At 46.7% G+C, this 22103-nt stretch overlaps 2 protein-coding genes across 10 annotated transcripts in view; both read right to left on the bottom strand.

The window, feature by feature from the left end:
• LOC115146126 (bridge-like lipid transfer protein family member 1) overlaps positions 1-13216 on the bottom strand; it is a 129583-nt gene extending 116367 nt beyond the window's left edge. The window contains 1 exon segment of the mRNA XM_065004191.1: positions 13061-13216. The gene's annotated coding sequence lies outside the window, so the exon portion shown is untranslated.
• A 1739-nt stretch (positions 13217-14955) lies between these two features.
• On the bottom strand, positions 14956-21752 carry LOC115146124 (guanine nucleotide exchange factor C9orf72-like). Of its 9 annotated transcripts, XM_029687942.2 has the most exons (10): positions 21648-21732; positions 20374-20446; positions 19327-19891; positions 19011-19106; positions 18446-18510; positions 17477-17549; positions 17078-17194; positions 16281-16772; positions 16054-16163; positions 14956-15935 (listed from the first exon to the last, which is right to left on the bottom strand). In XM_029687942.2, exons 3-10 carry the CDS (start codon positions 19768-19770, stop codon positions 15749-15751), a joined length of 1584 nt encoding a protein of 527 aa, XP_029543802.1. In that variant the 5' UTR covers positions 19771-19891; positions 20374-20446; positions 21648-21732; the 3' UTR covers positions 14956-15748. The 9 variants fall into 9 exon arrangements, with proteins under 9 accessions (XP_029543802.1, XP_029543799.1, XP_029543800.1 ...); XM_029687939.1 differs by lacking the exon at positions 20374-20446 and having other exon boundaries at positions 21648-21752; XM_029687940.2 differs by having other exon boundaries at positions 19327-20446.
• Positions 21753-22103: the final 351 nt, after the last annotated feature.

Here is a 22103-nt window from a genome sequence, read left to right as displayed (position 1 = left end):
CTGTCTCCTGGTAGCGCCTCCATGCTCTGGACATTACGCTGACAGACACAGCAAACCTTGCCACAGCTCGCATTGATGTGCCATCCTGGATGAGCTGCAGTACCTGAGCCACTTGTGTGGGTTGTAGACTCCGTCTCATGCTACCACTAGAGTGAAAGCACCGCCAGCATTCAAAAGTGACCAAAACATCAGCCAGGAAGCATAGGAACTGAGAAGTGGTCTGTGGTCACCACCTGCAGAACCACTCCTTTATTGGGGGTGTCTTGCTAATTGCCTATAATTTCCACCTGTTGTCTATTCCATTTGCACAACAGCATGTGAAATTTATTGTCAATCAGTGTTGCTTCCTATGTGGACAGTTTGATTTCACATAAGTGTGATTGACTTGGAGTTACATTGTGTTGTTTAAGTGTTCCCTTTATTTTTTTGAGCAGTGTATATGGATGAGCGACAGCCAAGCGGCACAGGCAAGGTGCAATAGATGGTATAAAATACAGTATATACATATGAGATGAGTGTGAGATATGTAAAAATTATTAAAGTTTAAAGTGGCATTTTTTAAAGTGACTATTGATCCATTTATTAAAGTTGCCAATGATTCGAGTCTATGTAGGTAGAAGCCTGCCTCTCTGTGTTAGTGATGCCTGTTTAACAGTCTGATGGCCTTGAGATAAAAGCGGTTTTTCAGTCTCTCGGTCCCAGCTTTGATGCACCTGTACTGACATTGTCTTCTGGATGGTAGCGGGGTGAACAGGCAGTGGCTCAGGTGGCTGTTGTCCTTGATGATCTTTTTGGCCTTCCTGTGACATAGGGTGCTGTAGGTGCCCTGGAGGGCAGGTAGCTTGCCCCCGGGGATGCATTGTGCAGACCGCACCACCCTCTGGAGAGCCTTGCGGGTAGAAGGCGGAGCAGTTGCCGTACCAGGCGGTGATACAACGCGACAGGATGCTCTCAATTGTGCCTCTGTAAAAGCTTGTGAGGGTTTTAGGTGACAAGCCAAATGTTGAAGTTAGGTGACAATTCTCCTGAGGTTGAAGTTGCACATTCTTCACCATGCTTTCTGTGTGGGTGGACCATTTCAGTTAGTCCGTGATGTGTACGCCGAGGAACTTTATAAAAAAAAAAAAACGTTCCACCTTCTCCACTACTGTCCCGTCGATGTGGATAGGGGGGTGCACCCTCCGCTGTTTCCTGAAGTCCATGATCATCTCCTTTGTTTTGTTGACGTTGAGTGAGAGGTTGTTTTCCTGACACCACACTCCGAGTGCCCTCACCTCCTCCCTGTTGGCTGTCTTGTCGTTGTTGGTAATCAAAACCACTATCGTTGTGTCGTCTGCAAACTTGATGATTGAATTGGCCACGCAGTCATGGGTGAAGAGGGAGTACAGGAGGGGGCTGAGCACGCACCCTTGTGGGGCCCCAATGTTGAGGATCAGCGAAGTGGAGATGTTTCCTACCTTCACCACCTGGGGGCGGCCCATCAGAGAGTCCAGGACCCAATTGCACAGGGCGGGGTTGAGACTCAGGGCCTCCAGCTTGATTATGAGCTTTGAGGGTACCATGGTGTTGAATGCTGAGCTGTAGTCAATGAACAGCATTCTTACATAGGTATTCATCTTGTCCAGATGGGATAGGGCAGTGTGCAGTATGATGGCAATTGCATCGTCTGTGGACCTGTTGGGGCAGTATGCAAACTGAAGTGGGTCTAGGGAGGCAGGTAAGGTGGAGGTGATATGATCTTTGACTAGTTTCTCAAAGCACCTCATGATGACAGAAGTGAATGCTACAGGACGATAGTCATTTAGTTCAGTGATCTTTGCCCTCTTGTGTACAGGAACAATGGTGGCCATCTTGAAGCAGCTGGTCTGCACATGCTCTGAGGACGTGGCTCGGGATGCCGTCTGGGTCAGCAGCCTTGCGAGGGTTAACACGTTTAAATGTCTTACTCGCGTCGGCCACAGAGAAGAAGAGGGGGGGGGGGCCTTGGTAGCAGGCCGCTTCAGTGGCACTGTATTATCCACAAAGCGGTCTAAGGTGTTTAGTTTGTCTGGAAGCAAGACATCGGTGTCCGTGACGAGGCTGGTTTTCACAACTGCCTGTAGACCCTGCCACATACGTCTCGTGTCTGAGCTGTTGAATTGTGACTCCACTTTCTCCCTATACCAACATTTTGCTTGTTTGATTGCCTTGCGGAGGGAATAACTACACTGTTTATATTCGGCCATATTCCTAGTCATCTTATCCTGGTTGAATGCGGTGGATCGTACTTTCAGTTTTGCGCAAATGCCGCCATCCATCCAAGGTTTCTGGTTTGGGTAGGTTTTAATAGTCACAGTGGGTACAACATCTCCAATGCACTTCCTTATAAATTCACTCACCAAGTCAAGGTATAAATCGATGTTATTCTCTGAGGCTTCCCAGAACATTTCCCAGTCCGCGTGATCAAAACAATCTTGAAGCGTGGATTCCGATTGGTCAGACCAGCGTTGAATGATTTTAGTCACGGGTACATCCTGTTTCAGTTTCTGCCTGTAGGACGGTAGGAGCAAAATGGAGTTGAGGTTGGAACACCCCCGCCCTTCATCCCAGAGAAATGTTTCTTTCTGTCGGTGCGACGCATGAAGAAACCCGGTGGCTGTACCAAGTCTGACAACATATCCCGAGAGAGCCATGGTTCCACAAAACAGAGAATGTTACAATCTCTGATGTCTCTCTGGAAGGCAACCCTTGCCCTAATTTCATCCACCTTATTGTCTAGAGACCGGACATCAGTGAGTAAAATATACTGGGAAGCGGTGGGTGGTGTGCACGCCTCCGAAAGTCTGACCAGGAGGTCAGTCCGTCTACCTCTTCTGCAGCGACGTTGTTTTGGGTCGGCCTCTGGGATTAGATCCAATGTCCTGGGTGGTGGTCCGAACGAAGGATCCGCTTCGGGAAAGTCGTATTCCTGATCGTAATGTTAATATCCAATAGTTCTTTCTGGCTGTATGTAAAAATGCTTAATATTTTCTGGGCTAACAAAGAAAGAAATAATACATAACAAAACTAAAAATACTGCAGTTTCCTAAGGACTCGAAGAGAGGCGACCTTCTCTGTCGGCGCCATCTTGCCAACCTCTCACATGTAGCGTAATATACTGTTGAATATGGAAGTTTACATACACCATAGCCAACTACATTTAAACTCAGTTTTTCATAAGGTTATGTCTATATAGGACTCGTTTTACAGTGGATATAGATACTTCTGTACCCGTTTCCTCCAGCATCTTGTCCTTTGCTGTTGTTCTGGGATTGATTTGCACTTTTCGCACCAAAGTATGTTCCAGAGGTCGACCGATTAATCGGAATGGCCGATTAATTAGGGCCGATTTCAAGATTTCATAACAATCGGTAATCAGCATTTTTGGACACTGATCATGGCCGATTACATTGCACTCCACGAGGAGACTGCGTGGCAGGCTGACTACCTGTTATGTGAGTGCAGCAAGGAGCCAATGTAAGGTGCTAGCTAGCATTAAACTTATCTTATAAAAAACTATCTTAACATAATCACTAGTTAACTACACATGGTTGATGATATTACTAGTTTATCTAGCTTGTCCTGCGTTGCATATAATCGATGCAGTGCCTGTTAATTTATCATTGAATCACAGCCTACTTCGCCAAACGGGTGATTTAACTCGCGCATTCGAGAAAAAAAGCACTGTCGTTGCACCAATGTGTACCTAACCATAAACGTCAACGCCTTTCTTAAAATCAATACACAAGTATATATGTTTAAACCTACATATTTAGTTAATATTGCCTGCTAACATGCATTTCTTTTAACAAGGGAAATTGTGTCACTTTTCTTGCGTTCGGTGCAACAGAGTCAGGGTATATGTAGCAGTTTGGGCTGCCTGGCTCATTGCGAACTGTGTGAAGACTATTTCTTCCTAACAGACAGCCAACTTCGCTAAACAGGGGATGATTTAACGAAAGCACGTTCACAAAAAAAAGCACAATCATGGCACGAATGTACCGAACCATAAACATCAAAGCCTTTCTTAAAATCAAGACACAGAAGTATATATTGTAGCGACCCGCACAGACAGCTGTGTGTTATGTGCTAGGCTGAGGTGGTTGTGTTGTACTGACCAGTACCTGGTGTTCGCGGGGTCCGACATGTCAATCAACCTGCTATCTGCCAATCACGGGAATGCCTGGAATGTTCTGATGCCGGGCATCCTGGTGGTTGGCGGAGTGGCGTGGAGGGGGGTTGGGCATTGGAAGTTAAGACCAGGTTCAGCCTTTGTTCTCTCTCTCTTACGTCTGGGCTTCACAAGAGAAGGTCACGATTGGCTTGTGGGTTATCTGTCATCTATTTGGCGTGTGCTACGGCCCAAACAGTAGCCTGTGTAAAGTTGGTTCAATAAACCGTCAATTCGCAAACTCAAGCCTCTGTCTGGACAATTGTTCATTTATGATCTAGTCAGGTCATTACATTGGTGTCAGAAGTAAAAACGTTGATACAAGTTAGCCAGCTAGCTAGCTGACTTATGTGGCTAGCTACCGTAGGTGAGAACTGGGATTGAAAATGCTTCGAGGAATCCGAAAGTGAAGGTGGAGGTAGGGGACGATTATGGCCAAGGAGGTGCGTGTGAATGGACGTCGGGGTTCTGTCTGAGGAGATCGCCAGGGCGTCGGAGCGCAGAGGCCGCTTGAGGGAGGACGTTAGAGTGATGGCCGCTGAAGCGGGCATGAGTGCTTCGTCGAGTGTATTTCGCGCGGATTCTGGTGGGCGGACCGAAGTGGCGACGTCGACGCGTCGTGACGAGGAATCTGGGGCTCAGGATGTAAACAAACATGGCGGCGCCCAGTTCCCGGCTGCGTCCGTATCTGTTAAGACCCCGAAGTATTCCGGTAAGGCGGATTGGGAAGCTTTTCATGCTCAGTTTGAACTGTTAGCTCATTTTAGGGGTGGTCGGATGAAGAAAGGGCACTGCAGTTGGCTTTATGCCTCACGGATGAAGCTCTGGCCTGTTTGATATTGATTAGCCCCGAGGACAGGCATGATTATGGTGCTCTAGTGGGAGCACTGAGGAGGCACTATGGACAGTGTGTACAGCCCGGGCTACTGCGCTCCGAACTGAGGAATAGACGCAGGCAGCCTGGAGAGCCTCTACGGGTGCTAGCTAATGACATTGAGAGCCTCTCTCGGCGGGCATATGCTCACATGCCCCCTCCGTGCAGAGCGAGCTAGCACGGGACCAGTTCATACAGGCGCTCTCCCTACGGAGCTGCGCATACAGACCCAGCTGGCTCATCCTGAGTCATTGCAGACAGCCTTGGAGATGGCTTTGGAGAGGGAGCTGGTGTGGGCTGGGGCTTCAGCTGGGGCTTTGGTGGGGGTGCAGGGAGACACACCCTCTGTGCGAGCTGGGGGCAGAGCAGCCCGGAGCCGGAAAAGCCTGCTTGGGTGGCCGAAATGACAGAACTCGTTCGGGCTGTGTCGCTACAGGCGGCACGAAACACAAGCCCTGGTCCCAGGGTCTGCTGGGGTTGTGGCCAGCCAGGCCATCTGCGCCGAGATTGCCCCATGTCCCCCAGAGCTCAGGGAAACGGCTCGGGTCCGCATAGACCGGGTAGTGCGGACCCCTGGCTTTCTATCCCAACCACCATCATCTTCAGGAGGAGCCCACCGGCACAGACGGGAAGCAAGGCTCCACTTCCCCAGAAGCAGACGAGGGCAAGCGGATGGAGCCTGTTGTTGTGGTGGGCCGGACCTGTGTTGGGGACTTTTGTCATGTCCCTGTCACTGTGGAGGGGGTGCCCTGCTCCGCCCTGGTGGACACTGGGTCCACAGTAACCCTGGTGAGGCCAGATATTGTGCCAGGTTGGACTCAGTGTGAGCCTACAACTGTGCAGCTCCGCACAGTCACAGGTGAGCTGGCACCCATGAAAGGGAAGGGAATAATGACTCTGACAGTAGGGGCAGGACTGTGCGTCATCCTGTGTGGGTGGCGGCTGTGCAGGACCCTTGTATCCTGGGGTTGGACTTTCTTAGGAGCACAGGCTGCCAGTTAGACCTAAATAGGGGCACACTGAGCTTCCAGGGAGGGACGGAAGTCACCATGGCCCCCCTAATGTCACATTCACTCAACCCAACAAACCCTTTACTCCAACAGTTAAAGCAGCAGAGACTCATGGCTGCGCCCCTCCCCACAGCTGTGTGTGACTTTTCCCAGTCCCCCTGTCACCTACGGCGGTGTGTTACATTCCCCCAGCTACCTCCATGACACAGCCCTCTGTGAGCCCGGGCCGCACCCCCAGCCCAGCTACCCCAGATGGGAGAGGAGAGGACACTGTCTGCAGTGAGGAGATATGGGGAGGAACTGTGTTGGTCTTGACCCCGAGCAGCAGGAACGGTTGTGGCGGTTGCTGTTTGAATTCAGAGACAGCTTTGCGTTGAGTGAGGAAGAGGTGGGTCAGACCCATCTGGTGCAGCATGAGATCGACACAGGTGATGCTCGACCCATCAAGATGCGTCCCCGCCGTATCCCGCTGGCACGCCAGGAGGCGGCAGACAAGGCTGTGTTGGAGATGCAGCGGGCAGACTTCATTGAGCCCTCAGACAGCCCCTGGGCGGCGCCAGTCGTCATGGTTCCGAAGAAGGGGGGCAAGCTGAGGTTCTGTGCGGACTACAGGCGGCTGAATGAGGTAACCAGGAAGGACTCATACCCCATACCACGTATCGATGAGTCGCTGGACCTGGTTAGGGGTCCTCCTGGTTCTCCTCACTAGACCTCCGCAGCGGCTACTGGCAGGTGCCCCTCTCCCCAGAGGCCAGAGCCAAAACTGCGTTCTCCACTAACAGAGGACACTGGCAGTTCAAGGTCCTGTGCTTTGGCCTGTGCAACGCTCCAGCTACTTTTGAGCGTTTGATGGACAGGGTGCTGGATGGCATCCCCCGACAGCAGTGTCTGGTATACCTCGATGACATCCTGGCCCATGGCAGCTCCTTCCAGTCAGCCCTGGGGCGCTACGGCGTGTGCTGGAGAGGGTGGCTGCCGCAGGTCTGAAGCTCCACCCCGAGAAGTGCCACTTCATGAGGAGAGAGGTGTCCTTCTTGGGCCACCGAGTGGGGAAGGAGGGGATCAGCACCATGGAGGACAAGGTAGGGGCTGTCAGAGACTGGCCCACCCCACCGACCAGCATCAGCTGAAGAGCTTCCTGGGCCTGGCCTCGTACTACAGGAGGTTTGTACGGGGCTTCTCAAGCGTTGCTGCTCCACTGAACCGCCTGCTGCCGAAGGACAAGGCTTTCACTTGGACAGTGGAGTGTGAGGAGGCGTTCAACACCCTCAAACGTGCACTGATCGAGGCCCCCGTGCTCGCCCCCCCTGACCTCACCTTGCCCTTTATCCTGGACACAGACGCGAGCAATGTGGGCATGGGTGGGGTGCTGGCCCAGGTGGGGCCAGAGGGGGAGAGAGTGGTGGCGTACTTCAGCAAGACATTTGACAAACATGAGCGCCGCTACTGTGTCACCCGGCGGGAGCTCTTGGCTGTTGTGGCTTCCGTCAAACACTTCAAGTACTACCTGGGTGGTCTGCCCTTTACTGTAAGGACTGACCACTCTGCTCTCCAGTGGCTCATGTCTTTCAGAGAGCCAGAGGGGCAGGTGGCACGCTGGTTGGAGGAGCTTCAGCCGTATGACTTCACGGTGGTGCACAGGGCAGGGGCACGCCACTCCAACGCCATGTCCCGTCGGCCCTGTACTGCAGACGGCTGCCGCCACTGTGAACGGAGAGAGGGACGGGAGAGAGAGCTGCGGGCAGAGGAGGGTGTCTGTGCCACAGTGTGTCGGGCGAGCGGGCCTGTCTGCTGTGAGCTGCAGACTGTCGACGTGGCTGAATGGCGGCAGCAGCAGGGACGGGACACAGACCTACAGCCAGTGCTACAGTGGGTAGAGGCGCAGGTGAGGCCACCATGGGAAGAGGTGACAGCGCTCTCACTCGCGACCAAAGGGTTGTGGTCGAAGTTTGAGAGACTGCGGCTGGCTGATGGCGTGCTACAGCGGGCATGGAAGGAGTCAGCTACGGGAGAGGAGAGGTGGCAGGTGGTGGTCCCAAAAGCATTGCGGGAGGCTGTGCTCCAGAGTACTCATGGGGGGGTGGGGACTGGACACTTTGGGGTCACAAAAACACTGCGCTGTCTCCGTCAGGGCTTCTACTGGGGGCAGCACAAGAGGGATGTGGAGGACTTTTGTCGCCGCTGTGACAACTGCACAGCGAGAAAGGGCCCCCCAGGCCGCTCTCATGCTCAGCTCCAACAGTTCCCAGTGGGGGCTCCCATGGAGAGGGTGGGAGTGGATGTAGTTGGACCGTTCCCCACCACAGACAGTGGAAACCGCTGGGTGCTCACAGCCATGGACTATTTCACAAAATGGCCCGAGGCCTATGCTCTGCCTGACCAGGAGGCAGAGACCATCGTCGACGCCCTGACAGCGGGGATGTTCAGCAGGTTTGGAGCTGCAGAGTCCATCCACAGCGACCAAGGCAGAAACTTTGAGTCCCGTGTGTTCGCCACCATGTGTGAGAGGCTGGGTATGCACAAGACCCGCACTACTCCTCTCCATCCTCAAAGTGATGGCCTTGTGGAGCGCTTCAACAAAACGCTTGGACAGCAGCTGGCCATCGTCTCTTCCAAACACCAGCGTGACTGGGACAAGCACCTGCCTATGGTCCTCATGGCATGCCGCTCCGCTGTCCAAGACTCCACCTCCTGCACGCCTGCCCTCCTCATGCTGGGGAGAGATCCGCACCCCTGCGGAGATGGCGTTTGGTCGGCCCCTGGATAGCCCTCATGTTCCTCCGGGGCCGGAGTATGCCCGGAGACTCCAGGACCGCCTGGAGACAGCCCACACCTTCGCCAGAGAGCAGCTGGTGAATGCAGGTGTGAGGCAGAAAAGGAACTATGACGTGCACACCCGGGAAGGCACTTTGTGGCTGGGGAGCTGGTCTGGGTCTACAGCCCCCTAAGGAAAAAAGGCAGATGCCCCAAGTTGGACAGTCACTGGGTGGGACCCTGCAGTGTCCTGGAGAGGGTAGGGAGGTTGTGTACTGGGTGCAGCTTCCTCCCAGGGGGAGAAAGGTGGCACTGCACCGGGACAGGTTAGCCCCATACAGAGGGGCCTCTTCTCCCCAAACCCCAGGAACCCCCACAATTCCCCTCTCTGGCAATGACATTCTCCAGGCACCCACCCTCAGGTGCCGCAGACAAGGCTCCAGACAGCCCACTCCCCTGTCTCCCCCTGTGTCACCGCGTGGTTCCCCAGAACCACGGACTGTATTACCCGTTCCCGCTTCCTTGTCCCCCATATCCCTACCTTCATCCCCTGGTTCCCAGAGGGGCACTCTGCGACCATCACGGCCACGCAGGCAAAGGAGACCTCCGGGTCGCTTCAGAGACTTTGTTTGTTCCCTCGGGGACGAGGGACTTTGTGGTGGGGGGGCTGTGTAGCGACCCGCACAGACAGCTGTGTGTTATGTGCTAGGCTAGGAGGTGGTTGTGTTGTACTGACCAGTACCCGGTGTTCGCGGGGTCCGACATGTCAATCAACCTGCTATCTGCCAATCACGGGAATGCCTGGAATGTTCTGATGCCGGGCATCCTGGTGGTTGGCGGAGTGGCGTGGAGGGGGGTTGGGCATTGGAAGTTAAGACCAGGTTCAGCCTTTGTTCTCTCTCTCTTACGTCTGGGCTTCACAAGAGAAGGTCACGATTGGCTTGTGGGTTATCTGTCATCTATTTGGCGTGTGCTACGGCCCAAACAGTAGCCTGTGTAAAGTTGGTTCAATAAACCGTCAATTCGCAAACTCAAGCCTCTGTCTGGACAATTGTTCATTTATGATCTAGTCAGGTCATTACAATATTTTTAAACCTGCATATTTAGTTAAAAGAAATTCATGTCAGCAGGCAATATTAAACTAGGGAAATTGCGTAAAATGAGTCAGGGTATATGCAACAGTTTGGGCCGCCTGGCTTTTTGCAAACTAACTTGCCAGAATTGTACGTCATTATGACATAACATTGAAGGTTGTGCAATGTAACAGCAATATTTAGACTCATAAATGCCACCCATTAAATGTTTTGTTTTCGAAATGACCATTTGACCATATTAATGACCTAAGGCTCATATTTCTGTGTGTTATTATGTTATAATTAAGTCTATGATTTGATAGAGCAGTCTGACTGAGCGGTGGTAGGCAGCAGCAGGCTCGTAAGCATTCATTCAAACAGCACTTTCGTGAATTTGCAAGCAGCTCTTCGCAATGCTTCAAGCAGTGTGCTGTTTATGACTTCAAGCCTGTCAACTCCCGAGATTAGGCTGGCAATATTAAAGTACCTATTATAACATCCAATAGTCAAAGGTTTATGGAATACAAATGGTATAGAGAGAAATAGTCCTATAATAACTACAACCTAAAACTTCTTACCTGGGACTATTGAAGACTCATGTTAAAAGGAACCACGAGCTTTCATATCTTCTCATGTTCTGAGCAAGGAACTTAAATGTTAGCTTTCTTACATGGCACATAATTACACTTTTACTTTCTTCTCAAACACTTTGTTTTTGCATTATTTAAACCAAATTGAACATGTTTCATTATTTATTTGAGACTAAATTGATTTTATTGATGTATTATATTAAGTTAAAATAAAAGTGTTCATTGTTCATTCAGTATTGTTGTAATTGTCATTATTACAAATATATATAAAAATTGTCCGATTAATCGGTATATGCTTTTTTTTGTCCTCCAATAATCTGTATCAGTGCTGAAAAATCTAAATTGCTCGACCTCTAGTACGTTCACCTCTAGGAGACAGAACACGTCTCCTTCCTGATCAGTATGAGGCTGCATGGTCCCATGGTGTTTATACTTGCGTACTATTGTTTGTACAGATTAACATGGTACCTTCAGGGGTTTGGAAATTGCTACCAAGGATGAACCAGACTTGTGGAGGTCTACAATTTTTTTCTGGGGTCTTGGCAGATTTCTTTTGAATTTCCCATGATGACAAGCAAAGAGGCATTGCGTTTGAAGGTAGGCCTTGAAATACATCCACAGGTACACCTCCAATTCACTCAAATGATGTCAATTAGCCTATCAGAAGCTTCTAAAGCCATGACATCATTTTCTGGAATTTTCCAAGCTGTTTGAAAGCACAGTCAACTTAGTGTATGTAAACTTCTGACCCACTGGAATTATGATACAGTGAATTATAAGTGAAATAATCTGTCTCGAAACAATTGTTGGAAAAATGACGTATGTCATGAACAAAGTAGATGTCCTAACCGACTTGCCAAAACTATAGTTTGCTAACAAAACATTTGTGGAGTGGTTGAAAAACAAGTTAATGACTCCAACCTAAGTGTATGTAAACTTCCGACTTCAACTGTAATATCAACTCCTGCAGAATTATACATTTCTCGCAGTGAAATTAAACAAATGTACATTTTGTCTCGGGAACACGAGTGGAGAAATATGATTTCTTTCAGCATCTCTTGAGAAAATGTGAATTGGTGTGAAATGTGTTCTTTGACACTTATGCAAGCAGACAGTATTTCAACCTCGACTTTGAATTGTTCCAGTCTTGTGTTGGATAGTCAAAGGCAGCTAGCTAACATAGCATCCCTCTGTTTGAGCATGGTGTTTGAGTAGACTAAACTAGCTAGCTGCATTTTCTAGCTAAGTAAGTGGAAGTAAAACAAATAGATGAAATATAACTCTCTCTCTCGGTTCTCCATTTTTGAAGAAATGAATTAGTTAACTGTTAAACTACTGTCTTTTTCTCTCTGAGTCAACTACTCAACACATTGATGCACTATGCAGTGCTAGGCTAGCTGTAGCTTGTGCTTTCAGTAGATTACGTATCTGATTCTTTGATTGGGTGGACAACATGTCAGTTCATGCTGCAAGAGCTCTGATAGGTTGGAGGACGTCCTCCGGAAGTTGTCATAATTACTGTGTAGCCGGAAGATGTTGAGAACCACGAGCCTCCTAGGTTTAGTATTGAAGTCAATGTACCCAGAGGAGGACACAAGCTAGCTGTCTTCTGGCTACACCATGGTGCTATCCTACAGAGTGCTGTTGAGGACACTGTAGACATTCATTGCAAATCAGTGTTTTTATAAATTATTTGGTGACGTGAATATATTTAGTATAGTTTTATCTAAAAGGATAGCTTTAATGTTTGACTATTTTTATGAAATTCACCGAGGAGCATGGTCCTCCCCTTCCTCCTCTAAAGAGCCTCTACTGCTTAAATCTTTCAAGGCAGGCATAAACATGTTGCAATTGTAAATTGGATGTTTGACAACAGCATAAGTGAAGCAACCATCATGACAAATAATTTTGTCTGGCCTGATGAAATATACTTGACTACATAATTCTGTGACGGTTTGTAAGTTAGTTAGCTAGCCAAGAGGCAAGCTGGCTTAGTTAGCCAGCTAGCTAACGTTTGTGGCTTTCAGAACAAGAGTGTACGACCTTGCACTCTCAATTCCATCACCATTTTCATGATATCAATGAATACTGGCTGCTGTGCACATCCATGTTTGGGGGGGGGGGGGGTCCCGAATCTATTGTATCCAACGACCAGGGGAGGGTCCGCCGGTAATGATCAACATTTTGAAAACTACTTCAGTTAGTCAGTTAGCAAATTAGCTAATAACGTTCGCTAAGCTAGGTTTGTTTGTGTGGGCACGAGCGCCAGTTTATACACTCGTCCGCTAACAATTATTTTGAGATTTGGGGAATTCTGAGGTCATTAATGTATCTACAAGTTATGGACAAAACACATGAATAGGGTCATTTCAAGTAAACCAACAGACACTTGCAACGCCATGTCTGCCTTGCAGCATCGTTGACAGCCACGGTTCCCCAAAGCTTCAGGTAAGCAAGCTAATGACGTTTGCTATCTAGACTAGTTAGCATGTTACAACAGCCAGGCCGCACCCAACGACTTGGTCTTTCTCCGTATAGAAAGTCTAAGGGCAAAAATAGATAACACAAACCTTGATATACTTTGTATGACATTCGATTTCATTTTGCTCCAATTGTTCGGGAGTTCTATCCTTTCGTTCTTTTAGACATCCTTAGCGGCTCTCCAGAATATTTACATGCCATCTAGCCAGAGATATTACGGAAAGGAGGAGATAGCAATCCAATTGGGAAATGAATGGACGAACGTATAACCCAGCAGACTATCGACCAATCGCGATCACGTTGTTATGATCCATCGCGCAGATGCTAAGCAATCCCTTCTCAAAGTCAGGGTGAGTCGAGAAACGTGCTTATTTTACTGAAAAGTACGCAATTGTACGATTCCAATGCTATACAATATTACATACTGCAAGTTACTTATCTCACATCATGGAAAATATTTGTAATGTTGTACTTCTTGTTAACGAAATTCATGCTACGGTTGCGTTTTTGAGCTAGCGCCCAATTGACTCCCATTCACTCCTTGAAGGAGAGCTCGCCCATGTCCCAGAATCGCCCAGAATGCACCGCACGGTCCATTGACGTAGCATAGGAAATGTACACAATGGGTGCTAACTTAGATGCCATTAGAGTTTCCCATCTCCTCAAAAGTATCTCTGATCTAGCTAGTTTACTGGTTTTCCTATCGCAAACACCACATGCAAAGTTCGACCAATGGGTAAATGGTGGTCGATAAATCAACCAATACAAAGGATTTTTTACATCCTACTTGAAGATAGGCATTTATTTCAGCGTATCAACTGTAATGTTGTATTATTATGCATGGGCGCTACCTAATGCATGTTTTTCGTAACGGGTCGCCAACAATCTGTGAGAACTCCTTCATATTCACGCATGTGAATGTTTACTGGCCTGCCTTTTGGCCAAATAGGTATGTACAGCCTGCTGGCCAGATAGCAAGGTCTAGTCGGCCAGCTTGACTTAGCTATCTGGCCGGACTTTTTTTTATTTTAACTAGGCAAGTCAGATAAGAACACATTCTTATTTACAATGACAGCCTAGCTATCTGGCCTGCCGGACCTATCTGTCTGGCATTTGAGCTATAGACCAACTCCAGATGGCGTAGTAGCCAACTCCACCAGGGGTATGGTCTATTCATGGGCACTGTTCAGATGGAGCTCCCTGGTCTCTGTGTTGCTGCAAGTTGGTCAACACCCATGACTTTCATGAGGTACTACATATACCTAACGTTATGTCCACACCATCCGTGGGGTCTGTGGTTCTGAGCATGCCGAGAACCTTGTACATACTTATCAACCGTCAGTGAAATGGATGTTCTGTACAGAGGCCTTCCACTCTTGGTGAAGCATCACGTTTTAAGTGCATGCTTTCAGCTTGCGTGTGTATTTAGTTGTATACCACAGTTGAAATTCTGTTACCCTGTTAGGGACTCATCTGGACTAAGATAAATGGTGAGTTTTCCCACTCTGTTGTCCGAAAGACCTCTTTCTTACAGCCTCTCCCATAGGCTGTTTGGCAACCTTTTAGAAAATGAAAGAGAATGTTGGATTACCTTGGTTCTGAGTAAAGTAATGGGTCGCCAAGCTTTCATGGCGTTCCTCCCACCTCTATACTTCAATTGAAGTAATAGTAAGTCACGCCACACCACCTTTTCATAGTGACAGGTCATGTGGGTACAGTAAAGGTGTGGTGTGACTGTATACATCTTTATCTCAATCACATTGCGTGACAGGAAGGAGTTCACATGACTTGTTTGGCAACCCGTTACTCTACTCAGAGAACCAAGGTAATCCAAAGTTCTCTTTCATTTTCGTAAAAGGTTGCCAAACAGCCTATGGGAGGGGCTGTACCAAATAGGTCGTTCAGACAACACTGGGAATTTTCAAGGCACATTCTGGAAGACTAGTAAATGTGTGTAAACTAATTGTAGTAAATATGCATACCATTTTGTATTGACAAATGTTTTTATCATCATGGATGCATTTACAAATGTTAGAATAACGCTGCATCAGCATGAAGGCAAGTGGGGTTAATAACATTATGGTTTCACTAGTATATACCATTAACCACATCTACCAAATGAAAGCTAGTGAGAAAATACTGTAAAATAAGGCCACTGTGAGATGAGTCAAAGTTGCCACATGAAAGCCTTACACACATTACGATACATTTAGTATCATGTCAAACGGTAATTATGACAAAATTATGTCAAGACAATTCAATTCTATACACATCATGATGTACATGTCAAACTTAAACAAATGTCTCTAGTCAACAATCAGCATGAATGCTCAGACATACAGTGCATACTGAAAAAGGGCAATACATGGTTCATAACCTGGACATGGCTGTTGTGGTCATTCAGTCATAGATAGAGGAAGTACCAATTGTTGTACAATCAGTGTGCTATTATTGATATAAATGGTATCCAAACAATTAAGTTTCACAAATAAAGTGGAGTCCCATCAAGGGCTTGTTGTACAACACAGACATGGAAGACACTAGACTCATGCTTTGAATAAAACAATGAAGATCAGCAATAAAGGACAGCAGCACAAAGTTTTTGGACTTTAAATGGGCATCTGATATTCTGGTTGTCATACTGTATTTATTTTTAACACTTCAACCCTCTTTAGTGGACAAAACATGTAACCTAGTGAAGGCAGCTTTTGGACAAGTCATATGTCAATTTCTTTCCCATTTCTTAAAAGCTGATAAACATGTCATGAGAGTAAGAGTCAAAAGCTCATGAGCACATCTCGCTCCTGTACACTGGTGTAGAATTGCTTCCCAAATACAAAGGAGTGCAGTCCAGCCTTTTGCTTTTCAGCCAACGCCATGATGATATTCAGGTCGCCTTCCACCATCAGGCCGAGGTCGGTTTTCAAGCTGCGCAAGGATCGGAAAGGCTTCTTTCCCTTTTGCCTGTGGGTGAGGAATTCAAACTGTTATCAAAAGTTGTACTACATGGTGTGCTGCTGTGCTGTGGCAAAAGTCCTATTAAAACCAATTACATCTGCTTCCATGGTGAGCGGTAACTCACGTCTCATCTTCAATGTATTTGAGTAGTGTGAGCGCCTTCCTGTGAAGGATCAGCAAGAACTGGGCCAAGTAAGTACTTCGCAGATTGAGACCTGGCTTCAGCATGAACACCTGGGAACAAAACAGAATTAACTAATACAGTTGGCCCTGATAAGCCATTAACGGCTGACAAATTAAAACATTTTTCGAACCACAAATATTGTTGCTTACTTTGTGCCGGTGTCTTACCTCATCTATAAATGACTTTACCAGGGTGTCTTTATGCATAACATCCTGAAAAACATTTCTGAGAAAAGAGGAGCTTTTAGTGGTCAAAAAACAGAATAACATCCATATTTCTTTCATTAATGTAAATGTAAACAAGACTAATTCAAATGTGATACATTTCAAATAAATCAAGCAATGAGTTATGCAGCAAAATAAACATGGCCAATTCCAATCTAATTGGAAGAACAGAACAGGAGAGAAGAGAGCATACAGGTCGGGGGTGAAGGACTCTTCGGTGTGGATGCCGGTGTCAGTGTCGGGGGCGATGTCCTCTTCGCTGGCCGCCTTCCAGAGCGCGCTGAGCTCTGAGCGCATGTAGCGCCGCTGAATGTGTGTGTGCTCGTGGCAGGGTGGCATCTGCTTCACCGTGTTGATGTCCACGTCGATGTGCGTGGTCGGGTAGGGTGAGTACAGCACCTGGCGGAAGGGCAAGACAAAACTGCCCATGGAGTCCTGGGTGGGAGAAAGGAGTGGAAAAGTAATGAGGGGGGGAATCACAATGCCAAAGTGGCAGTCTGTTGTAAAGGTATGAGCGTTTGTTCATTTCTTGAGGCCTTGGTTTGAATAAAGACTATTAATTTGCATTACATTTATATGCACTTACAATAGGTTAATATCGATGTGAGTAAAACAAGGCTTTAATGTATCTCTCATTGAACCGAAGCTCATTATTAGTTTATTATTTGAAACAGGTGTGTTAGTGCTGGGCTGGCACACCCAGTAGGAAAACTGTAATTTAGAGTGGCGTTGTTGGGTACCTTGAGGAGGCCTTGTACAAACAGTCCTGTGTCATACTTGAAAGTAGAGTCAGCTTTACAGAACCGAGAGCACTTCCTCTCAGCAGGGGTGAGGAAGAGGCACAGCGTGAGCACTACCTAGAGCGCAAGAAAACATATGAAGGAATATCAATGTGGAATACCTCTCAACAACATCTGCATTTCCGAGGGAGAGAGAGGATTTGGAGGTGTGTGTGAACCAGTATTGTGGGATTTTGTATGCTGTATTATTTTAGATACACAATAACATATGCAGTCACATCTGTGTGTAGAACATTCATGTTGATACAGCTAGTGTGTGGATGAGTGTGAATACATATGCTGATACATCAGCCAGTGTATGCATGTGCTTAGCACAGAGTATTGGCAGCCTGTCAGTACCTTGTTGACTTTGTCTGGGTTGCTTCCGACCACCATGGAGCAGCCACAAGTTTGGAGATGAGAACTGACTGCCCTGAGAGACGGAGGCAAATTTCATTTGGTGTATTATTTATTAATGACAAGGATGAGAGATGGTCACTTGATATTAATTTAGTATAATGAGAACATGAGCAAGATTAAAATGTAATGAAATGTGTCCTTGTGTGTGTGTGTGTGTGTGTGTGTGTGTGTATTACTATCCTTGTGGGTACGAGAAATCCCCAAAAGTCCAGGGACATTTCCCAGATTCTCACAAATACAAAGGCTATTTTAGGTTTGGGGGTTAGGTTAAGGGTTACATTCGGGTTAGGAGGTTTAGGATTTTTGAATGGAAATGAATGTTAGGTCCCCACAAAGATAGTAAAAGATTTGCTGTGTGTGTGTCATTCAATATCGGTCTCGAAATATCCAAATGAGGATTAATCAAATACATCTCATGACACAAAAGTGTTTCCTGACTACTGCAAGAACACTCAAAAGCTGAGTAAATAAATTATGACTTGCAGTGCATTTGTCATCTCCACAGGCAGCTGAGATAATTGTTTAGACAGATCTGTCAGGGGTGCATAACTGCACTCCACTGATAACTATGACCTAATCACAAATATAGTGTGCAAGGTAAGCAATGTGTACCCAATGGACCAACCCAGCTTGGACAAAAAAAGGAGAGGAAAGGTGCTAAACTGAGGGAGAGTGAAACATTCTTCAACCCTGTGACTATCCCAGAAAATAAAACCACAGGAGCACTCGGTTGTTTCTTGATAGTGGGCAAGTAAGATTACTCAATTTTTGGTTAAATACGGTGAATAGTTTTGGACACTGCAAAAATACCAGGTAGACAACTCGCAAGCAGATGCTTTTCATAATTACATTTCTATACCAGGTAGGCCTAGGACTGAATCCCAGACAACATTTCCTAAAAGTGTTTACTTGTGCAGGAAATCTTCATGATAGCTGTCTCCGATGTCATCGTCATTTAGGATGGTGTCCTTGATCTAGCAATCAGGGAACAAACACGATTCTTGGTGAAATAATCAACACGAAGGACAAGATACATTATAAAAAAATTATATCTACTATAGCGAGACATACAGTAAATTAAAGTGGAATAGTGAGTTAACAATTTGTCTCATTGATGAACATCAAAATGTTAATTAAAGCTTCAGTCGAGCCTCAGTGGTTAGAACTTTGAGCTTTTTTCACATAGATGAATGATGTGGAGGCTTTGAAGTTTTAGTTTCCTTTTCAACGTTATTTTGGGGGTATGTAACGAAAGCCGCGTGAGACTTTTTTTTAAATCAGTGAAACTAGTTCGATGTCAGTCTTGGATGTAATAATGTGACAATAGTGATAATAGTCTCCTTCTCGTGGACGTAACTGTTTAAGAAAAGTTCCTACATAAATGGGTGTGCATAGTTCTACTGTAGTATTTGCAAAGTACTGTTTTGCATGATGAAAGTGTTGCCCAATGTGCATGATCGCTTCAGATACTCACGTCTATGTCCTCTGGGACACTGTGTGTCTTCATGGATGACAGCAGCTCCATGATGGGGACAATCTCTGATGACAGCACAGAAATTATGTTGTAGCCCTGTACGTCAATTACAAAAAAAGGCATGGCATGCTTCATGATTCAGGTGTTAGTGCTGACTTACTTGATTTTAACCATTTCGCTCTTCGGGGAGCATAGATCATTCACGTACTGGGTTAGAACAAGAACATCAATTTCCCTAGGAATGGATTGAGAAACACTGCCTTAAGGGGATGGCCTAGTGTGAGGCAGATTTGGAACATGGCGTCTGAATACTTGCCTTCTGCATCCAGATGCGTCCCTTGCGGATTATGTGTTTGAGCCGATCCACACAGACAGTGTGCAAGGGCAGGTAGAAGGCCAGCTCTGTTTGCGGCAGGATGATGGACAGGGCACAGGTGTTCTTGTCACCCTTCAGCTCGCCGTCGAAGATGAGCGAGATGATGATGACACCCTTTTCAGCTAGGACGAAGAATTTGACGTCCACGGCGCCGCACTCTGTGCTGCGCAGAATCTCCCCGTTCAGCGTGTGATTGGCCAGGAAGGTGACTTCGCCATCGCTCAGCAACAGTGGTTGCTCGCACCTGGGAGCCCAGATGTGACACACCCGCGGGCCCAGGATGTTGTCCCAGTAGGCAAAGGTGGCAGCGAAGATAGGGCATTCTCCTTTAACAGTCACCTCTGTCTTAGCCACTGTGGGTGACTGAGGTGGGCCTGAAGACATGTTACTGTAACTATTTACGGTTCCTGGGAGGGGGGGTCAAGAAGAAGACTAGACAGGAGGAACATAGTGTGACCAGGCCTAAGCCTGGTTGGTAGAATTATGTAGCTCTTTATTGTTCAACCTGTGTTATAGGAAGATAAAATAAACATGTTAGAATATAGTATCACCTATAATACTTCACTCTAGCACCTTCACAAATACAAATCAATCACCATCAAAATACACTTTTGAAATCTATTTTGACGGTTTAGGGTTACTGTCTACAGCGTTCAAGGTTCATGTTTTACAGGGGTTTAATAAATGTGAAACAAACGACGTACTACACATCCTGACATGCCTCATGTCTGAATATATTCTTCTGAGGTTTGACGGCAGTTGGCATCCAATACATGTTGCATTACCGCCACCTACTAGACTGTAGTATAACTCTCTTGTACTTCACTGAAGAAAAAATAAATAAAACAAATACCCTACCATCTAACACTAAACTCAAATAAATAATCCTCTATTTAGTCCTACTTCAGGCCAACAGCCTAAAAGGATGGGACACCACCACTCAACACACCCTGTAACTCTGACATCAAGACTCGCACACACAAATACCTCTCTGCAGCTGCCACCACAACCTCTTATCTGCGGCTACGTTCCATCCTTGCAGTACAGTTGATAACCATTGCTATAAAAGACAAAAATCCAATCTTACTGAAGCAAAGATCACTTGTTGGTTCATCCCTCTGTATTGGTACAGACAGACTACTCACACCCACTCCTCTCAGGATCCCTTGACCCATCATCTACCTTCTTCACTGCCTCAGCATATGACAACTTCTGCATTACACTAACTTTGGAAACCTCAACCTGCCTCTCTAGCACTGGACATGTCTGATCCTCAGCCCCATGGGCACCCCTACAATTAACACAAACCACTACTTCCCCCAATGCTACACATTCCTTTGTTTTATGCCCTTCTGCACACTTCTCACACCTAGGAACCTGCCTCCTACACACTGCTGCCAGATGCCCATAAGCTTGACACCTGTAACAACAATGTATTCGGCACAAGAGGTCTTACAAGATAACTTATATCCTAACATCACTTTGTTGGGCAAATAATGACTTATGATTCACTGCCCACGCCACCCTGCCTTCGTCGCACCAAACGAAGAGCATCACAAACACCGGGAATCTTCCCCTTCAGTTGGTCAGTAATCACTCCTTTCAATGACGCCCTTTTCTTGAGAGCAAAACAATTCACATCTCTTGCCCCTATTCGTTTAACATGGAGCGCCTGGTCCCTCTGACCAGCAGAAACACAAACAATTATCACAAGACCACTTCTGGTTACCCTCACCGATTCCACAGCACCAATGTCGGTGTTCACCCACCCTGAAGCCACAAATGGATCAGCCAAGAGGCAAGAGTCGACTTTTACCAAAAATGTCACTCCTACTGTCACTATCATCTTTATCCCGACCTTCGGTGCAAGCCTCGGGCTCCGAGAACTTCACCACACCTTCATTCATTTACATTTCTCACCCTGCTTACACTTTCTAACATTATTTTTTAACAAACCATCTCCCTTTTTTAACAGACTCAAGCTCACTCGCTTATCCCTCTCGCTCTTAGACCTCCTCTGCATCCTCATTTCCCTCCATTCCACTTCCGTATTCCAAGTATAAGTCTCCTTGTGATAATACTACACTTCTCCTGACATACATCTTCTTCTTCTTCTTCTTCTTGCCTTGTCAAGGGACGCCATTTAACCGGCTGCCACAATCAGTATGAACCCCTCGGGATGTAGAGCTCAACAGTGCATCCCACTTGTAGCCATTTCGTCATGTTCAATTATATCTACATTTGAGAGAGGAGTTACTCACCAAAGTCTCGTCGTATTTCAATTGTAGCTCCCATGAAGAGCCAGAGAAGGTTTAGCGTTGAAAAAACAACATAATAATCACTTCCTCATTTGTCAATACTACGTAATTTGCCGTGAGGGCACACTGCCCTCTGGCGAAATATTAAGGTATCTAAAAGAGATTATGTCATTTCCCCTGCAAAACAAAATAATAATACAAATTAGGTGGTGATTCATATATCTTTCTGTTTATATTGACTTTTACTTGACTCTTGACTTGCACCTGCTTTACAAACAAACATCACTGCATGAGCAACAGGTATCTGGGTTGCGTTGAGTGAGGCAGGGAGGATTTTTTGTTGTTGAAGGAAGGTCAATTAATTATACCTCCAGCTAGGCCCATTTCAAATTAACTTTTTAATTCCCTTTTAGCCATGTAGGATAATCTTACCCTCACCAATCCATTAGGGGTGGAAAT

The sequence above is a fragment of the Oncorhynchus nerka genome, linkage group LG18 (genome assembly GCF_034236695.1).
Source record: "Oncorhynchus nerka isolate Pitt River linkage group LG18, Oner_Uvic_2.0, whole genome shotgun sequence".
Lineage (NCBI taxonomy): Eukaryota > Metazoa > Chordata > Actinopteri > Salmoniformes > Salmonidae > Oncorhynchus > Oncorhynchus nerka.
This window is presented reverse-complemented; position numbering and strand designations above follow the sequence as displayed.